The sequence below is a fragment of the Solanum verrucosum genome, unplaced genomic scaffold, assembly GCF_900185275.1.
Source record: "Solanum verrucosum unplaced genomic scaffold, falcon-dt-bn FXZP01000217.1, whole genome shotgun sequence".
Classification (NCBI taxonomy): domain Eukaryota; kingdom Viridiplantae; phylum Streptophyta; class Magnoliopsida; order Solanales; family Solanaceae; genus Solanum; species Solanum verrucosum.
In genome coordinates this window covers 1188148-1209241 of record NW_026020032.1, presented here as the reverse complement: position 1 = coordinate 1209241, position 21094 = coordinate 1188148, and the positions used below count along the sequence as shown (strand labels likewise).

Here is a 21094-nt window from a genome sequence, read left to right as displayed (position 1 = left end):
TTTAGGGCTCATTTAGTTGCAAAACACGTCATTTCAGAATTAGTTATGCCCAAAATTATTATTTCATCCTTAATGTGAAATAAAAATTACACTACAATCCCAAATTTATCTCAATCAAATATGAGATAAACTTGTCTTGAAATTAATACCCAAATTAATTCTCTCTCATATCAAATGAACCCTTAACCCCCTCCCCCTGAACCTTACGTAAATTATAAGTTTCGTCCCCCAAGCTATTAACAATCTTAAAAACACTCTTCTGCTTGAATAACTAAACTTAGATACTTCCCGATCTGTCACATGACATATCAAGTAGTCTCAATCTCTTGTAGGAGCATGAAATTTTTAATAAAAAATTATATATATATTTCACTCATGTTATAAAATTAAAAGTATATTTAAATTCAATTAATCAGCTAAAAAGATGTTTTTAAGACAAAATATTAATTTACGTGTAATGTTTTCAATACTTCCCTCGAAATAATACGCACCAAAATACACGCTTGGGATTTTTCGCCGAAGCTCTCATTTTCTTCTTCTTCATACAACAAATACAGAACTCCATATTCGTTGCAAATCATCAATACTACAAAAAGTTAACCGGAAAACATGGCGTCGCCGTCGTCGTCGGCCAACGTCATGCTGGCGATCTTCGAGAAGAAAACCGTATCACTCGATCTCTATCGTCCATTACGAAACTACATCGTTTTCAACTACTCCGAACGCGAAGCTCAAAACCTCGAAGATGATCTCCAAACTATCAAACAGTACCGTTCCGAAATCGAACGTGTTCCCGCCGATTCGCTACCTGCTCGCCGTGACATGTTACAAAATTACTGTAAAGCCCTCTGCGCTGTTGAATCTCGCTTCCCTATATCACCTGATAAGGATCACATCAATTCTGTGTATTTTACTTGGTACGATACTTTCAAGATCAAGCAGAAAGCTGTGCAGCAGAACATTCATCTAGGTATTGAATTCAACTTTTTTATTTGATTGGACTTGAAATTATGCGTACAATAGGTGATACGTGAAGTACAACTGAGAATTGCTTTGCTCTTGATTTTGAGCTGCTAACATACACTGGTCTAATTTTCATTTCAAAATGCATTGAGTATCGTGGAGTTGGATTTTGGAATAACGTCCGAATTTGCTCCAGAGATGTAAAAACTTTAACAAGATCAAGATTTTAATTAACTGATGCAGAAGGTAATAGATAAAAAATAGTGCAATGCATCATTTGGAGGCTGGTCCTGTTTGGTTTGGGATCTGGAAAATGAATGACTGTTTAGAAAAGCTGGTATTAGGTAGGTGACTATAATCAATCAGTGTCATTGAAACTATATGGTCAGTTGCAAAAGTTAATATTTTTCGAGGAGTAACTGACCATTGGATTTGATCACAAAATCTCGTATAACAGAAAACAGTGATTAAATAAGTAGGAGCTTCAAAACCAAACAGGGCAAAGGTATTAAATGATTAGTTTCATGCCAATATCTAAATTGTTGTTAAAATTCAAACTTGTACCTTCTCTATATAATATGGTGACCTTACAAACTTACAGAAGTCAAATCTAAGCTTAGTTAATATCATCTTGGTATATTATTTATATAGCCTTTTTTTTTTGCCACAGAGAAAGCTGCAGTTTTGTTCAATCTAGGGGCAGTGCACAGTCAGATGGGATTGAGTTTGGATCGATCCGCAGTGGAGGGGCGAAGGCAGGCATCACATTCCTTCATTGCTGCAGCTGGGGCATTCGCCTTCCTGAGAGACAATGTGGCAATGAAGGCATCAATGGGTACCTCCACCACAGTTGACATGTCAGTGGAATGTGCTGGGATGTTGGAAAGACTCATGCTAGCGCAGGCTCAGGAGTGTGTTTTTGAGAATACTATTGCCAAGGGAAGCACACCTGGAGTCTGTGCAAAGATTTCAAGACAGGTTGTCTATTGGTTATAGTACCTTATTTGTTTCAGCTTTTGCCACTGCATATTCTCTGTAGTTTAGTCGAGTTAACTTTTTATTTAATTGTATGGTAGATAACAAACACCCCTCTTGCATAGGATTCAGCAAATACATTTCCCGATATTTGATTATAATTAAAAAATCATTCTTGATATTATGTAGGCCATGACATTTTCTGGCTGGTCTGTTATTTTTATGTAAGATGATGAAGTTTCTCTTTGCATTAATAAATGCAACATTTGGTTTTAAAATGAGTTTGCACATATGATTACAGGTAGGGATTTATTATGAGGAAGCCTTGGCAGCATTAAATGTTGCACCTTTAACCTACCACTTTGACAAGGGTTGGCTGGCTCATGTTCAGCTAAAGGCTGCCTTATTTTATGCTGAGGCCTGCTATAGGTACGGTATGGAGCTCCATGAGAAAGAAGAAATTGCAGAGGAAATTGCGAGGTTGAAGAGTGGAATTAGTGCATTGTCAGAGGCCAAAAAAACATCATCAAAAGGAGCAGCACAGCAGCTCTTGGATGCAATTAATAAGCTAGATGCTAATTTAAATCAAAACTTGGCGAGAGCTGTGAAGGAGAATGATAGAGTATACCTCATGAGAGTTCCACAAGCCAGTTCCCTGCCTCCTCTTCCAGCATTTGCGATGGTCAAACCTATGCCAATGAATGATGTTCTGGACGCAAGCAAGGAGAAGATGTTTGCCAGTCTTGTTCCTGATAACAGTGCTAAAGCTCTGTCCAGGTACACCGAAATGGTTGATGACGTCATTCGGGCTCAAGCTGAGAGATTGCAACAGGGAAGTGAGCTAGCTCGAGTAAAGCTAAAGGAAATGGACTTGCCTGATTCTATTCTTGCATTGGAGGGAAACTTAACTCTACCCATGGCCTTAAAAGAAGATGTAGATGCAGTTCAAATTTGTGGTGGTCCAGCTGGTTTAGAAGCTGAGCTACAGCAGCTCAATGATCTGAAGAGGGTGAACCAGGAATTACTGATCCAAACTGAGGAGCTTTTGCAAAAAGAAGCAACAGAAGATGCTCAATTTAGAAGTCAATTTGGAACACGATGGACAAGACCTCAATCTAGTACTCTTACAAAGAACCTACAGGATAGGTTAAACAGGTTTGCAGGTAACTTGAAGCAAGCTGCAGAGAGTGATACCAGGATTGAACGATCAGTGAGGGATCATGCAGCACTAATGTCGATCCTTGACCGCCGTCCAGTATGTATTTACTGAGCATTTAGATTCTTTGTGAAACCTTATTTTAGATAACTAGCCATGTAATGTGTATTTAGCTCCGTCACGAATTTCACTCATCAAGATATGTAGATAAGAATTCTGACGTTCTACGCTGTGTGTTCTGTAAATAGACATAATATTAGTGGGTATTCTTAGGATATTCGTCACATTATGAGCTATCAAAATAAGATCTTTTCGACAACTTGTGACATTGGGATTTGAGAGAGCTTAGTGATTTGTTTGACATGTAGTTAATATATGCTGCCATTCACGGGACCCCGCGCATAGCGGGAAATTAGTGCACCAGGCTGCTTTTGTTTTTGTTTCTGTTACTCCCAATTTTTAAAAAAAAATATATGCTGTCATTCATATTTTAAATGGTTAAAATAACTATATTTAGATTCTTAGATATTTGATTTCAACTACACAACACTGAAGTGCCTCCTCTTTAGTATGTTGTATCTTGTATGTGTATGCCATGTTACAGTTGGAGAAGAAGTTCATAGTTAAAGTCATTGCTTACAATGTGATATTACTTTTATATCTCCCCAAGTAGCTAGCTGAAGCATAACCTAACCTGGCACTTTCTCTATGATAGATTGAATCTGCTCTTCCAACCTTGGCAAGACCAATCATGTCATTGGATGCCAATGAAGATGCCATTGCGGGAGCTCTGAAGCAGAGCTTGGTAAGACGAGTTAACGAGGCTACATGTGTGTTACTGTTCTTGCTGTATCCTTTATCATGGGTTATGTTGCAGTCGTGTTTCTAGAGCAGCTATAGAATATGCGTTTCTAGAGTAGCTAAAGAATATTGTCTTGAAAACACTTCACTAGTGATGTTTACTAAAGAACGTTTCCGGTTAATGTAACCTATTTATTAAAAGAAAGTATACAGCACCTGCATGTCTTGTTTTAAAAGGCAAAGCTACTTTCAGTTTGAAAATTGTCTAATTACTTATAAGACATAATCAAGTACCTTTTTCCTACAGAGACACCATGCAAAAATTTATGTTGCAAGTTTTGGTGTATTAAAAGAATACTATATTAGTGAATACACAAAAAGGAAACATGAAGATTCACCATAAGTAGCAACACTAGAAAAGAAAGCTTAATAACAAGCCTGATTAACGCCTAAGTTATGGCTTGATGAAAAAAGGTTGAATTTATTTGGTGGTCCATCTGGAAGGTAAGGAACACAAGACATTTTTATTTTTGAGAGAAGAAAAGAACTGCTAGTATAGTGAAATACAAATGTATTTCTACACCATCTTTTTGGTGCAATACAGCTTCTTTTAATGATGTTGAAGCCATGACCGAATTTTTTAGCACTTTATACAAGTTGCGATGATGCTAACTGTGCATATTCTCCAGCGCTCACTTGTGCTGTTAATCAATATACTTACCCTAAACCGGTCAAAAATAAAAAGAAGATTGAATAAATGGACTGTGGAAGACAAGGTTCCTGACTTCTGTTGGATATATTTGGGGGATATTTTGTTTATTGGATGAACATTCTTTAAGTTGCAGTCATAATAATTGTTTCTACAAACTTCATAAAAAATTAAAGAAATAACTGCCTCCACAGACTCTTTCAAGTTTTTGGTGCTTATATTTGCAGAGACAATTAGAAGGTCTTGGCGCTCAGCGTGCAGGGCTTGAAGATATGCTGAAAGAAATGAAGAGGAAGGTATGATAACATAGCCACTTTTACCTTATGCAGTATAACTTTTGACTTCTAATTCTAAAGAGGTGGACATATTTTCAAGTTCAGAACTTTTAGCTTATGTACATAGTTATTAAGTATGTACTTATTTTGTTCATAGGATTGTTAAATAGGTATGATCTTTTGAATTCTTTGAAAGAAGCGGAAACAAAGGTCATTTGCTAGTTCACACGTAAGAGGTCTTATTTTGTCTGCTACTTGATAGTACTTATCATGGTACAAGTCACATAAGCTTGCACCAAACTGAGCAGAATAAATGTTTGCTTAAAGTATTATGGACTGGTAAATTAATCCTTGTCCTTGCATTTGCTTAATAACCAAAAACAAAGAAAGAAAGACCACACTGCATTTGGTTGTCTGGCAGTGATTCGCTATTCATTGTCTAATAGTAAAATTGCTCTTGGTGTTGCTAATTCTTATGTGCATGGTCCTTCTGGGGGCATCATAGTGTATCATGACTTCTTTTCATTTCAAGTCTATAGATGTGGTCTCACAGCTCAATTTCCTTTTGGAGCTTAGGAAGTCAAAGAGATTCCTCCATTGCACATGAAAGATAGCATTAGCCTTAAAGAAGCAAACACGTAAGGTTAACACTATTTCCTAACTGGGTTTAGTGGTTGCTCTTTAATCGTCATCCATTGACAACAGGTCACCGAAAATGAATTGCACTTTGTCTTGGTCAAACATTTTTGTTTCCATAGGAAAGGTGCTTTTTCTTGGTATTTGTTCTGCTTCTTTGCTCACTGATCCAGGATTTGTGGGATCCAGCTTTACATTTATATTGTGGGGTATTGCACAGGATGATATACTTCCTAAGCTGATGACATCCACTGGCTCCCACGAGGATCTTTTCAGAAAGGAGATCGCGAAATATGATCATATTTGTGAAGAAATTTCCAAGAACCTTGAGGCACAAGAACAATTGTTGCTGCAGATTCAGGTCTGATATAAAGTTTAAATTTCTGGGATTTCACTTTTTACTGCTCTTTTCTTTCAGATGCTGAAGCATCTGCCTTAAGCTTTTAATATCATGACTATTCTAGAGGGGCATTAACCTGGTGAATTTATGATTGCACGTATTGCACATTCTAGTCCAATGCCACATTTTGCATTTCTTCCAATATTTTATGCATCTGGATTGATATTTGGAGTAGTATCTTGTTAAAATGAAATTAGGATTTTCCTTTGCATTCTTGATATTTTCTTCTTCTGATTTTGAGAAGTGGGGATAATATTTGGTTGAAACTAAGTGAGGGAAGCAGGATATGTTTGCTTCTATATTGTAATCCCTTTTGCCTGTTGTATGGAATTTTACTAATGAAATTATCTACCTTATCAAAGAAAACTTGCGAAGCTATTAAGGAGATTGTTCGAAAAGGGGAAGGGTCAAGGAGATAATAGATGATCTACTACTTGATTGCAATGGTGTTTCTTATGGGGTTTGTAGTGCACTGCTTTGTTCTAATCTGTTCCTAGGGGTGATAAACAATGCTTAGTATTTGAGAATCTTTGTGTAAAACTGAAGCCCTATTGATGGCTGAAGGACATAAAAAATCCCACTTCTAGAAAGACCAACTTACTATGACTTTATTATTTCCATGTATATCTTTGAGTGCTCTCTAATAATATTTTTCATTTGCAGGCTCAAAATGTGGACTTTGCTTCTACTTTCAATCTTGAGGATTATAAAGGTATCTGCACTATCTTTCAGGGGTACTCCTGAAGCATGTTGAAGCTTTAATTTTTATGGTGCCCTGTGGGCTGTGGCATTAATAAACAAGTTCTGTATAGAAGTAGGTCGCAGTCACTTGTTTTTGCAAGTCTAGTTTCCCCAGGAACATGGTGAACTGCTGTCACACCCATATATAGATCTGTTTCCATATTTTATTATCACATTTGCAGGACAGGATGCGGGAAGCTCTGGTTGGTGCACTAGGGTGTCTGTTTTTCTTCATTTATGAGTGAAGCTTTACCATATTGAAAGACCAACTTAGTATTCTAATATACCATCGAGAAGTTACTAACAAGCAAGACTTTTTCACTACTGGCTAACAAAATGTCAATTAGCAGAAAGACCAATTTAGTATTCTTATTTAGCAAGATGAGAAGTGCAGAAATGTAATGACCCAAAAGTGATGTTACCTGGATGAGCGGAATTCCTTGTGCACCCTACACATTTCGGAAGCCAGGGACACCAGGAGGCTATGGAATTAAGGCAAAGGCCTCGATATTGTTGTCAATGAGTCAGGAAGAGTAGAAGCTTGCTGCTTCCATTTGTAGCAACCAATACCAAAGGAACAATGAACCATGTTCAACCCAAATATAACTATAGATGTCTGATATGCTTACTATCAAATGTTGTTCTTGCTATTAATTTTTGTCCAATGTTGATTTCTATTTCCAGCAGTATTAGTTAATTTTTATTCGCTCAATGTTACAGCATCCCGTGAGCGAACCTATAAGCAAATCGAAGCTGCCATTTCAAAATATCAAGAAATAAAGGAGAATATCAACGAGGGATTGAAGTTCTATGTTACACTTCAGGTATGGAATTATTCATCTGTTTGAGAAAGGGTGTGTGTGTGTGTCTGTGCTGGGATTCACATTCCTCTGCCCTTCGACTGAAGAATGACGAATTGACATTCTCCTTTCATGGGTTAAACAGGATGCGATCACAAATGTAAAGCAACAGGGCAGTGATTTTGTGATGACAAGAAACATGCAGTGCCGGGAAATGATGGATGACGTGCAGAGACAAATGTCAGGTCTTAGTTTTCAGGAGAATAAAGGTTCAAATGGCTATAATTATCCTTCTGCTGCTCAGTCTCATCAGGTTACAAGATCCAATCCCCAACCACCAGCAGACCCCGCGAATATTCCCAATGCTGTTCGACCTCCGGCTCCTACTTACCAACCCCCTCATCAGCCTGCAATGCCTGGTTATACTCAAAATCCACCACCTTATGGTGCTCCACAGCAGCAGCCTCCACCGCCTTACAACTTGCAAGCTCCAGGTCCACCAACTCAACATCAACAACAGCCTCCACCGAACCATGAGTATGGCCAACCTGCATATCCGGGGTGGCGGGGTCCCTACTATAATGCACCTCCTCAGCAACCTGCACCTCTGCAGCAACAAGGTTCTATGCCTCGACCTCCTTATACCGTCCCTTCTCCATATCATCTTCCTCCCCACCAGAGTGGCTATTACCAGCAATGATAGTTTTTTGTCTGTCTGCTTCTGCAGTATATTTTGAGTCATTCTCAACAGGGGTTTCGATTCGTTAGTTGTCTCTGTTGATACTAGCTTGTTGATACTAGCTTTCCATTGGATCACATTATGAATTGTATGCAAGTTAATGAAACACATCTAGGTTTACATGTATGTATAGAGTTGGTCTCTTTGTATGATTCTTTATTCCGTGTGACTGCTTAAATGCATTTTGACATACTAATTTAAAGTTCTGCTACTTTGTAAGCTATTACAATAAAATTGAGTAATTTTCTCCGGTATCACTATCACCTCCTGTGCTGGTGAATAGCAGGCACGTCGAGCAAGAAGATAGCTCTTCTCCTCATGCCAGAATTGCTACGTATCAAGATGTCAATCTGAGATCTAATTTTTCTACTAGATGTCTGCCAACGAATAAAGGCTCATGATCTAAATGTGCAGTCGTTAACTGGTAATACAACCCCAAGAAAATTAAATGTAGAGAGGAGAGTAAGAATTAATTAAACATCAACCTTGTTTTAAATTGACTCGCTATATAAGCTCCCAAAACTATATGATAGACTATACGATTAGCTACATATGCTAAAACAATACTCTCTTCAAGTTCCACAAACTACTTTGTCAGTTGAAATATGTGCAATTAGATCATTAAACCCCACACCTAGTTCGATATCAAAACTTTTCTTCCTCTTTTTTTTTTCTTTATTCACATTCAAGTGATAAAACTAGTGTTTGAAAGTGGAAATATAACATGTGAGGAGTTCCCTCTCCATGGAAAACATATCATCCAAAATCCTGCTGAAGGAAACACAATGATTAGTTCACAATACATATAAATGACAAAGCAGAAGAGATCCTATGTCATCGATTTCAAAAATGAGAAGAAAAATAAAAAGAACGTCTTTCACATGAGATAGAGCCATTAGACAAGAATACAAGAAAGTGTAGAAGACTTAAGAGGACGAACAGAGACATGACAGACCAAAAGAAACCAGTACATTTGCTTGGGTGGGTAGTTGAACAAGCACTCAAAAATTCTGATCAGCTGTTTTGCACATATCAGTATTTACAAGAGAAACAATTCATAGTGAAGAAATTGCCAAATTTTTCTTGGTAGCTTACATTTACAAGAGAAGATTATGATTCATGCCTTGTGTTGTGCATAGATTGACGTACGAACTGCATGATGAGAAGACAAGTATTTTCCATTTACAAGAAGTTGTTCCACAAAATCCACTCGCACTGATTTGAACTGGTAGTGCTGTAGGGTCAAAATTAACAAGTAACTTCATGAGGATGAGGTTTGAACATGTAAAAGACAAAAGTCTAGCACAGACTAAATGAAAAACTTCCAGCCTTAAGGCAATCTTCATTCCACAATGCACAAAAAACTAGTCCTCCAAGAATTGCTTGAATTAACCGTTCATATTCCCTCTATTAAAATACAAGTTGGTTTTTGCTTCCATTCAAGATGAAGTCAAAAAACAGAATGACTTTCCAATGGGTTCTCTTACTCCTAATTGCTGGTAAGGTTGGCAATATTATCCCCTAGCTGGAGAAGGATAATTATACAAGAGCTTAAACAAAGATATCAAACTCAGTAATCCTTGCTTTTGTTTTATCTTTCTTTCTAGTTCTAGTAATTGGTTATTAGAATTAAGGTAATCCACAGCTGATTGGAAATTTGTGCTTTTAACAGTTTCATATGCTGCAAAAATTTCCACAATGCAGCCACGCCGGCAGAAGGTGTGAACAAGGAGGAACATGAGTATAGATGTGGGGTGGTCGGGTCAGGTATGGTGGACTGGGTTGGCAAGGAAATGTGGATAACATGGACCTCAGATGGAAGAGGAAACATAAAGCAGGAGTTCGCTGGCGAGTTGAACGGGTAAATGAGAGTTTGAATTCAACATGAACGCTAAACAAGAGTATAAAACCTGCTAGGAAGAAACTGATATGACATTTTATCACCAGCGTTGACATGGGCTATTTTATCTGAGTTGGGTCAAATCCTACATATGAATTCTCTGTGCTTATTTTGTAGTTAAAGTGAGGTTCACGATAAATACAACAATGTTCCTTGTAACTAACTAGGATTATATATGCTGGTGATCTCATAAATAAAATGTTAATATTTTACTGATTAAAAAATAATTATAAAGAAGTAAATACAATGATTTTCGCAAGCTAGAAACAAGAAATTTTGAGATATCCAAAGTATATGGTCAAGTTGCAACAAGTGCAGTATAACATAAATAACATGACAATAGGAGATTACCTTCCCTTTCCAAGAAAAATCAACAAAACGGTAGAAAGGCTCCAATAAGGTGACTTGATCTCCTTCTTTAATCTGTCAATAAGAGTATATTGCACTTGAATGAAGTGATAACTTATGGGACCTTGGCAAAAGGATCAAATCAATCCAAAAGTGGCTAATTACTTCGATAAGTCTAGGTAAAACAGCATAGTCATGGTTATTTCTACGTTCACCAACTCTCATTTTCAAAATTAATACATTAGATAAAGTTCAATTCAATTAGTCACATCAGTTTGTTCTTTGTCAACACAGGACAGAGAAGGTGATATGGTGACAATTTTGAAGTAAGCAACACTTCCAAAGAACTAATGAATGTATTCACTGTATCAAATCTGAGGTCAGATTGAAATGTGGGGCAAACTCAGACCTTGAATGATTCATTCACTTATTTACATGAATGCAAAGAACATGTCTTATAAGGAATGGAAAAGAAACATTTCTTCTTGAAGATGTGTGATGCAGAAAATGAAAAGCTTATATGGCAGTGCTCTAATATTAATGATACTACTACAGGAGGCAGTCAATGACATAGACTGTTCGGGCTCATGGTTGATTCAACGACATCACATTATTATCTTCTATTGAGGCTAAGGTATTTTTGAGTACGGTATCTACACTTCCTATAATTCTTCTTTCAAGTAGGAAAAATGAGATGAGAAAAACCATACTATTTATCAAGCGTATTGCTACTGCTGCTGTTAAGCACAAACAGGGACATGAAAACAAAAAAAGTGTTGGTTGCTTAATCTGTTTCTTCAGTTTCGTAACAAGATCCCCTTTTCTCATGAATTGAGTAACACAAACAAAGAACCATGATAAGAGACATTAAACAGCTCCAGAAGGACGACTTACAGCATCATTGCGAATACCATACACCGTAATTACATAACACGTGTGGTTGGAATCAGATAGCACGTAGCACCTGCAGAATATAAGATAAAAGTTTGAAAACCAGTTAATAATGCCATTTCATTTACAAAGGAGATAAATAATGAGCAAAGTGATAAAACAATGAATTGCTCTAGGTTCATAGAAATCAAGGTAACTTACAATGGAGCTACACTCTCTTTCTTAGCAAAGAACCAAACTTTCCCTGTGACTGCAATTCCTTTATTAAGACCTTCAGATAGGAGATCCATGGTTGCTCTTTTGTATGAATGACTCACTGCAGGAAGTTCTTTGGTTAAACCTTCATCCATAATGAGGTTTGATCAAACATCAAACTCTTTTGCTAACTAAGTAGATTAAAATAAATCCTTACAATCAACTGTAGCAAGCGATGATGATAGGGAAGAAAGCCGCTTAGCCTTAGTCTGACCCTGGGAGATATGACCAAATCATTCAACATTCTTCAAGTGGCATGCACAACAGATGTTCTATGCACCAAACAGAAGTGATTGACACAAACAAATTCAGAATTGTACACTTCTTTTTTTCCTTTTGTAAGAACTCCTCTACATTGCTCGAAAACATGGAAGAGCTGAGGAAGAAACAACTAATTTTGGAAGAAATACCTTCCAGTACAACTAGTACATGAATACGGACTAAATAAACCCATTAAGTGGATGAACTGGATTGATCAGCAGGTCAAATGTAAGAAAAGGTCAATTCTTCATTGATTTGTCTCAAGTACTCGTAGTATCTTGAATGCTAAAACCCCTTCTCTGGCACTGGTATATCATCAAGCCTTATGCTATCTCTAATTAATTGACTATTTTGCTAGTAATTTCCCGTTTCTCCTGAACTGCTTTCACCTATCAACTAGCTCAAAAAGACAAACATTCAAATTGGAGAATATATTCATTGAATTTGGTGCAACCTTATTAAGGTTTCTAACTCGACCTTTGTAGCATCAAAGTATAAACAGAATCCTAGCATCAACTAATTTCTCAGTTCCCCCAAGCATTGAACGGATCCACAATAATGTTTGAAAGGAAAAATAATCTTTTGGGACTTTCTTGTCATACAAATTTAACATGATAAATTTGTCTCCCCTCACTACCATTAACTAGAAATTGTTAATTAGACACAGCATCTAAAAGACTGACATATGAGACGTTTTATTGCATCAGTAAAAGGAGATATTTTGTTTTATAATCTGCAAGTCAGGTATCATAAGCTGCAAAAGTATCACTCGTGTGTTCCATATCAGGGACAAGACTCTGTTTAAATGCATTGAAATTTTATCAAATCCCTTCTTCTTTTTTGGTTCTGAAAAAGGTTCTATTTGGATGATTTTACAACTCACACACTTTACATCTCAGACAATAAAAATTAGATGAACAGTAAGTGTCCTATCATAAATCTTCAGATATTTCCTTATGACTCTAGTGCTGTCAGCCATGATTTCCTAAATGCTTGCCAAAATAAAACAAAGAATCACTGGATATACTTTATGCAATCTAGCCACAACAAAGAATCTCACCCGAAGCAAATAGTCTAATTTATCAAGAAGCAGAACTATCATTCGTGCATCCTCCATAGCACTAAGACCAGGATCCATTAATGCAGCAGCTTCAAATCCAGTAAGGGCCCTCTCATAATTCTCCAGATATTTGTTCACCTTAAGAATCAAATCATATTCAACCAAGCATTAATTGTAAATGATTTGGAGAGGAAAGTGAAGACAACATTTTAGACATCATTGTGCATGCAGACATTAGTTTTAAAAAGGAAGAAAAATAAGCTTCTTTAAATAGGCTTCTAATTTTGTATGACTATGCATATAATAACATTTTAGACATCATTGTGCATGCAGACATTAGTTTTAAAAAGGAAGAAAAATAAGCTTCTTTAAATAGGCTTCTAATTTTGTATGACTATGCATATAATGCCCAAGCCACTAAAAATATTAAGATCTTAATAAGCAGAGAGAACTTTGTATAGATTTGTAGATCTTAATAAATCCAATTCTAAGCATAACGAGAAGAGGAAAAAGATGAAGTGAGAGTTAATATCTGCATATATTTATAATAAATCACTTACGCACCCTATTCATGAAGAGTCACCGATTTAGTGAGGAAAATGGAGTGGACTAGTTAATAATTGGCAATTCGTTCGTTTTAATTCCAACATAAGCATTTGAAGTTGCAGATATATGCATTTTGATGGTTTTCTTGAAACTACATCAACTATGCACCCCATTGATAGATGCATACATTAAAATATCATTTGAAGGGGGTTCTTTGAAGAAATATTCTCTTAAAATGCTAAAGTGTTCCTACAGTGAAAAAGGTGATAGGATTCAAGAAGGAAAAAAGAAGGGTTAAATGAGTTGACATCACATTATGTTTTCCCCTCATCTCGAAGTTCCATCACATTCCCTGAATTGACAGATCTCTTTGCTGATGAAGGTCCCTGCATCAACTAATTTTTGTCTTTATTATAAAGTTTCAGGTACCCTCCCAAATCGACATTTCATTACTTGGATTTTTTGAGAAATTAATTAATTAATACACCTTTTTTTCTGGATCAGTTCAATTGGCATTCTACTTATATCTCAAACGCAAAATAGAACCATGGTCATACAACAACACCACACCAAGTGAAATCCAACAAGTGGGGTCTGGGAGGGTAGAGTGTATGCAAGCCTTACCACTACCTCGTGAAGGTAGAGAGGTTGTTTCCGATAGAACCGTGGTCATAAAGAGGCATTAATTCCACAACTAAAATGGACTAAGGGGGTACTGCTGATGGACAGAAGGCAACAACAACATACCCGGATTAAGTGGGGTACGAGACCTTACCCCTAAATTGGGAGGTAGAGAGCTGATGGACAGAAGGCAAAACTGAAAAAGAAAATCTAGCTTTCCAGCTTGTAAAATCTCATTATGGGATACTTTCCCATCTAATTTTCTTTCCTTTATACATATAGCTGACCCCAACTTGTTTAGGAATGAGGCAATCAGTTGCAACCACAACCAAACTTCTAACGGATAACAAGTGAGACTAGAAAGGCCGCTTTTGCTATAATGTTTCTGAGATGTTATCAAAGAATCTCACACTAAATTACTATACAATAGAATAAATCAGAATTGAGAAGTTATAAGGCTTACAGTGGCACAACTGTAGTACAGATCAGGATTTGACTTCATTTTTTCATCTCTCTCCTGAAAAGGGTCCAGAATTAGAAGAGGTTCCAAGTTACTAAATAAAACATAGAGCATAACGGACTTAAAATGCTCAACATACAGCCAATAAACCTGAAGTTCATGAGCAAGATTATAACAGGACAGGTGCAGACTCCAAGAGACATTGCGTTTAAGATAAGCTTTATAGAAGTCAAATCGGCAAATGCATACTTACAGCATTCTGGTACGCTTTTAATGACTGTAGAAGCTTGCTGTGGTCCCATGATCCAGTCACAAAAAAAGAAATGAGAAATGCATTTCCTAGGTTATCTGTTAAAAAACGATGGAAGCCATACTCGTCAATAAAAAAAAAGGCAGATAAAAGCCCATTGAAGAAACTTGAATTTGGATGCATTAAATGTGAATCATGGTTCATCTATCCGGAGAAATCCATACGGAATCAGTTAGAGTATGAGTCTAGCAGAACTTTAGCCGTGCATGGTGCTGAAGTAACCTAAGGTGAAAAGTGAATTGTAGCATGCACTCTTTTTTTTTTCTTTTTTCTTTTTTTGTGTAGCATGCACTCTAAATGTATAAGTACTAAATCTACTTTGTTGCCATGCCTTAATTATTGAGTGTGTATAGAAACTACATTTTACTTCTAAGCTATAACATGTTTTAGAGCAAGGCAAACATGGACTTAATATCATTGACAAGCACTAGGTCAAAGGTGAATAAAGAAGTAGACAGTGGTTGAACAAAGAATGGTCGTAACAACATATCTAAGGGATGTAGAGCTCAGAATTAAGGAAGTGTCTCCTTTAAACTAGATTCCTTACACCAAGAATATCCATCCTTGACATCCAAAGTGATTGCTTCCCTGGCATGTTTGATGCTTTCATCAACAATTTCTTCTGGATTTTCAGCATCTGCAAAGTAAATATAGATGAACAAAGTATGATCAGCCTTCTTAGGAAAAGAAATGCCAGCGAAGATGTTAACCTTTCACCATAAGCAAAAATACAGACAAGAAAGATTAAATATACAGTCTTTACTCTAATACTTCAAGATTAAGATAAATACTCTAAAAGGTAGAAATTTCGAAGTAGAGTGGTTGATCAGTTTGGAGAGTAGAACAGAGGGATAGAAGTGGTGTCCATTCGTATTTTTTTTTTGAAACGGGTAACTTAGTGGTGTCCACTTGTATTAAGACTCAAAAGAACATGTAGAATAGAAATCTCAGGCAGAAATTACAGTAACATCTATGTAAATGACATTTCAGGTTTTACTGTTGATGAAATATGAAATTATATGATCATACTGAAGTTAAGAGATTTTCTAAGGAAGAATCAGAAGAGAAAACTCCAAGGATGAAAATTGTCACATTGCAGCAGCACAATTTTTTTAAATCAAGAAAAGAATGTATTCTGTTTTCCCTGCAAAACGTCTGGTTTCTTTCTAGTCAAAATGTCCATGATTGACATAACTCATAAGGGAATTGTTCTTCATATCTGACTCTGATCTTTCCTTAATTTCTGCCCCTGCCAACTGGTCTATTTGATTTAACTGCCAGCCACACTCACTGAGTCCCATAAAGATTCCAGAACATACACCAGATTTGCCATGTACACCTTCTATGCAATAGATGTCTCACATGTTCGATAGTCTTCCCAAAAGCAACACCCACTACAGAGATTGAATAATCTTCTTTGCACGTTGTAATGTGTTAAACATGCCTCAGTAAATCTATTCATCCAAAAGAAAAACCAATTTTATTGGAAATTTTGCTATCCCTAGCATTTTTAATGGTCCTTAAACATTATCACTGACTTCATTCCTCAGAAGCTCTGATAGCACAACTATATAGAATAATTCTTTCCTCTGTTGTTCTCCACAATTCTGAATCCTTTGGGTTTTCATCCGGTGTCAGCTCTTCTAGTGACTCAGTAACTCTGACAGTCTCCGAATCATTAAAGTTTCTTCTAGATTCTACATCTTTGTTCTAGATTGAATAAATTTTGTTTTGGTGTTCCATTATCCTGCAACTTATCAAGCCACAATCTGATATTTACCACACCTACTTTCAGTTTGACTTATTCAACAAACTGATTCCATAAGGTTATATTTTTCTCCATACAACCCCATTAAGTGCAAATACAGCCCTTAAAATTAGGTATTGGAAGATATCATCATTATGGATGCCTCAATTTCTCTAGACATCAGGTTGGTGATATTTGTGGGTTCCTAGCAAATCGCACAAGTCTGACCACATTGGCTTGAATTTCTATTTAGAATTTAAAGTTCCTTACATGATATCATGTCCCCATCTTTGGAAAGGAAAAGTTCTAGTCTTCCTTTTTTTGATAAAGTCAAAGTTTTATTGATAAAGTACCAAGATGGCACAGGATCATACAAGACTCAACAAACATACAATAACATCAAACAATCAAGTAAACACTCCAAGGGAGAATTCTAGTCTACCATTTATTTAATGCTAAATAATACATCGTAGAACTTTGTGTGTGTGTGTGTGTGAAACAGGTACTATTGTATTCCTCAGCATTAATAATATGTTGGAGACCTCAAAAAAGAAACAGGAAGTATACATAATAAATCATTCAGTTTGAAGTTCTATATGGTTGTACCCAACTTCATTAGGTTTGGTCACTCGGTAAAAGAAATCCTTCATATGGTCACATTTCCTCCTATTCACTATTCAGTACTAGTATACATATATACCTTATCAAAAGAAAAGGACTAATATATATGTACTTATGATGCTCGTTAAGGAACAAAAAAACTCATAGCATAAAGCAATATTCACCATGAGACAGTTTCCTTTCAAGCATTGATAGTTGACATAGAATCTTCTTATTTGGACCCTGAAAACATCAACAAATGGAAACATTATATGTGTACACCTTTTATATAATAGTTCACTATTAAAATCTTATAGTAACAAATGTAGCAGCAGCATAAACCACCTTGCCAAGAGCAAACGTAAAGCAGTTTTTAGCTGCATTTAAATCTCCTTTCTTCCAAATGCAATTACCCAGACACAGCCAAGCATCCACAAGAGATGGATTCAACTTAACCTAAAACGAACAAATCGACAAACACTTCAAATAACAATGCTACTAACTCAATAACAAAGCATATTTAGGACATCCAGTTAGTTTTCTGTATTTTATCTTTCACTCACAGCTTTAGACAGATGATCCTCAGCTTCCTTCTTATACACAGGAACTGCATCCAGTATTTTCCCTCTTAGATACTCATAGGTTGCACGTTGAAGTGGCAATTTCCTCTTTTCTGCAGAAATTTATCACAAACACAATCCGAACTCAACGCAATTCCTACTACTTCAGCAGAAGTTAGCTTGAATAATACAGAGAGTTTACCGATAGGAATTTTATCGAGGATTTGAAGAGCTAGATCAGATTGGCTTTGCAATTTGGAGTCTCTCTCCTCCGAAGTTAAGCGGAAATAGTTGTCGCGAAAGTTATAAAGGTCATCGGCGGCTGCAGTTGCCAGTGCAAACAAGTCCTCTCCGGCGACTTCTCCGGTTGGAATGCTCATCTCCGGAGATTCTGCTCGAGGTTAACGAAGGAAGGCTGTAATACAAAATTACAAAATGAGTTTATTTAACTCATTTTTATATATATAGTTTTGTCCTTAATTACCAAATTAGACTTATAATGCTAATAAATAATTTTTGTAAATCATCTTAATCTATAAATTAAAACAAGAGCAACTTTCACACATATAGCAAACAAAAAAATCATATTTGTATGTTATAGCAAAGTTTGCATAATTGCGCTTCATAGCAAACATATATATTTATAATTCGTTATACATATACAATTGAAAGTTATGTCTATTTTGCTATACATATATACAAAAAGAAGCAATTGTATAATTCGTTGGCTCCTCTTCAGATTTGTATAATTTTGCTGGCAGGCCATTTGTATAAATTGTTGTTAGCCTCTCATTTGTATAAATCATTGACAAAAATATTTGTATATCGCTCTCTCTTTCACTTTATACAAACATAAATTAAATATTATACAAACATAAATTATACATTATATTTGTATAATCTATGTTTGTATAAAACGAGAAAGAGAGAAAGGCAAAAGAGAACTGGGCAGGGGAATATTTGTATTGTATAATTATAAGTGTATAAGACGAATATATATATATATATTTGCATGTATATATACAATTTTCTTTCGCTTTATACAAACATAAATTATACATTATACAAACATAATTTTACATTATATTGTATAATCTGTGTTTGTATAAAACGAGAAAGAGAGAAAGGCAAAAGAGAACTGGGCAGAGGAATATTTTTATTATATAATTATAAGTGTATAGGACAAATATATATGTATTTGCATGTGTATATACAATTTTCTCTCGCTTTATACAAACAGAAACGCAATTTATACAATTATGCTGTATAAAGCGAGAGAGGCGAGCACAGAGGGAGCAAGCAAGAAAGGGAGAGTGGCGAGCGAGAATTAGGCGACTGGCAAACGTTTGCTATAGGGCACAATTAAATCAAATAGTAGTTACTCCATTTATTTTAGATTATAAGTTTGTCATTCTATACAATTATCCCTTAAAACAATACTCCCATCCATGATGATATAATACTAGTTAAAATAAATAATAAAGCAAGAAATTACTAATTTTAGAAAATTTTAGGGGCATTTTCCGAATAAATTTTTATCAAATTTTAGGATATCATCCTTATTTAATATAATCTATATTGAAATAATTTTAGAGAATTAATGATGACGGGGAAATCCGTTTTTAACTTTAATTTAGGGGATCAGGAGTCTACTTTCACTTGTTGAATTATGGTTTCAGTTTCAAGAATTAATTAGCATTAGATAATAATGATTTTTTTTATCGAAGTTTCCTCTCCTCCTTCCCGAAAGCACCAACATGATTTTGTTCTAAAAACAATGTAAAATTAACAAATCTCATAAATCAATCATTATTACTAAAGATCGAACCATAGCTCATCATAAGAAGTATTTTAATATGTCGTGGTTTTCAAAGGCATAAGTCATAGTTGCAACTTGCACGGTGTGTTGATCATGATTTCTCATGATTCGAGAGCAGACTACTTTCACAACTTAATACTTGTTGGAGAAGTTGCACTCCCGACAGTAATTGAATTTGTTATATTTGTGTTCAATTTTCCTTTCTTGAATTTTCTGATTGTGATATCATGGAAGAAGAGGTTGTGAATCTTATAATCTCAAATAGTTCAGACAATCGAATCTCGACTTGATCAAGACCAAAAAATCACTGGACAAAACAGAATTGTAGAATTACAATAAACCATAAGCTTATAAGTCGTTACATTCCAACTTTCTTGTTTAAAAGGTATCAAAACAAAAAGAAAACTAGGAAATAAAGATAAATTAACAAGTAGCTACTAATTAAGAGTAACACAACAAAGAAAATAGTTACTCTGCAAATACTAAAAATTCAAAATTAAACAGAAAAAGGAGTGTTGAAGATCCATATAGGTGGACTAAATCTGTGATACGATTCACCAGTATAGTGAGGCTCAATTGTATCGTCAAGCAAGTTATATATGTCCATGTCCTTGCCACCTCCTTTTTCACTGAAATGGTCCGCGGTAGAACAATCATCCGTAAAATATATATGATTAGCCTTGCATCTATATTGTTCAACGGCCAAAGATGCACTAAACCCCAAAAAGAGTGATCTGTTCTCCAAATCATCAACAACCTCCTCATCATTCTCGTTATCAACATCAACTTTGCTAGCAACAAATTCGTCAACACCATATGTCTTAGTTTCAGGATGGTTACAAATTCCATCTCGAGTGATTACAAATAATTCACCTCGAGAATGCACAATGTAGAGTTGCATGCCACAGATAAATTCAGAAGGCACTCCTTCAACTATCCTTCCAATAGTTGGTTCTAATCCTCCTCTAAAATTCAAAATTACAACGTTTCCTCGAACATCAACCCCACCCCATAAAACTGTCCATTATCCCACGTTACATCAGCATATGCAGCTTTGCGAGTTTCAACTGTGATAAAATCGTTTTTTTCCAGGTTTCCAGTAAGCTAATGAACGAGGAACTCCTTGATTAATCATCAAAATATAATCGTTGGTTGTATGAGGATCCGAAGAAAGCACTGCTTTTTGAACGTAATACTCACAGTAACCGCGTTCATTATCACAATCGAATCCGTTCAATGTGTTCATGTGAGGTAATTCGATAAGAGTACGAGAATTGAGATGGAACAAATTCATATTCCCTTCTTTATCTGCTGTAAAAAGCCATCCTGGAATTCCAACACCCAAACATCGTTTTCCAACAAGCTGTGGAAAATTCATGGTGTAAGTAATACCTTTTGTTAAGTCGAAAAACTCGCGTTTTTCTTCGTTTCCTTCCTTCTCTGCCAACATTAACAATGGAACTGCAACTTCAACTTTCTCCGCATCCATGATTGATATATTTAAAGAAAAAATATCAAAAC

At 35.8% G+C, this 21094-nt stretch overlaps 2 protein-coding genes across 2 annotated transcripts; one reads left to right on the top strand and one right to left on the bottom strand.

Moving 5' to 3' along the window:
* Positions 1-530: 530 nt before the first annotated feature.
* Positions 531-8205, top strand: LOC125821378 (vacuolar-sorting protein BRO1). Its single transcript, XM_049500789.1, has 9 exons — positions 531-970; positions 1634-1941; positions 2240-3193; positions 3810-3899; positions 4832-4900; positions 5736-5876; positions 6579-6627; positions 7377-7480; positions 7602-8205. The coding sequence occupies exons 1-9, from the start codon at positions 610-612 to the stop codon at positions 8154-8156; spliced, it is 2631 nt and encodes an 876-aa protein (XP_049356746.1). The 5' UTR covers positions 531-609; the 3' UTR covers positions 8157-8205.
* A 1003-nt stretch (positions 8206-9208) lies between these two features.
* On the bottom strand, positions 9209-18216 carry LOC125821388 (uncharacterized). The gene is made up of 13 exons (XM_049500801.1): positions 17957-18216; positions 17758-17867; positions 17540-17650; positions 17380-17437; positions 15395-15484; positions 14791-14885; positions 14541-14594; positions 12911-13048; positions 11747-11804; positions 11536-11650; positions 11338-11407; positions 10447-10518; positions 9209-9429 (listed from the first exon to the last, which is right to left on the bottom strand). Exons 1-13 carry the CDS (start codon positions 18132-18134, stop codon positions 9313-9315), a joined length of 1266 nt encoding a protein of 421 aa, XP_049356758.1. The 5' UTR covers positions 18135-18216; the 3' UTR covers positions 9209-9312.
* Positions 18217-21094: the final 2878 nt, after the last annotated feature.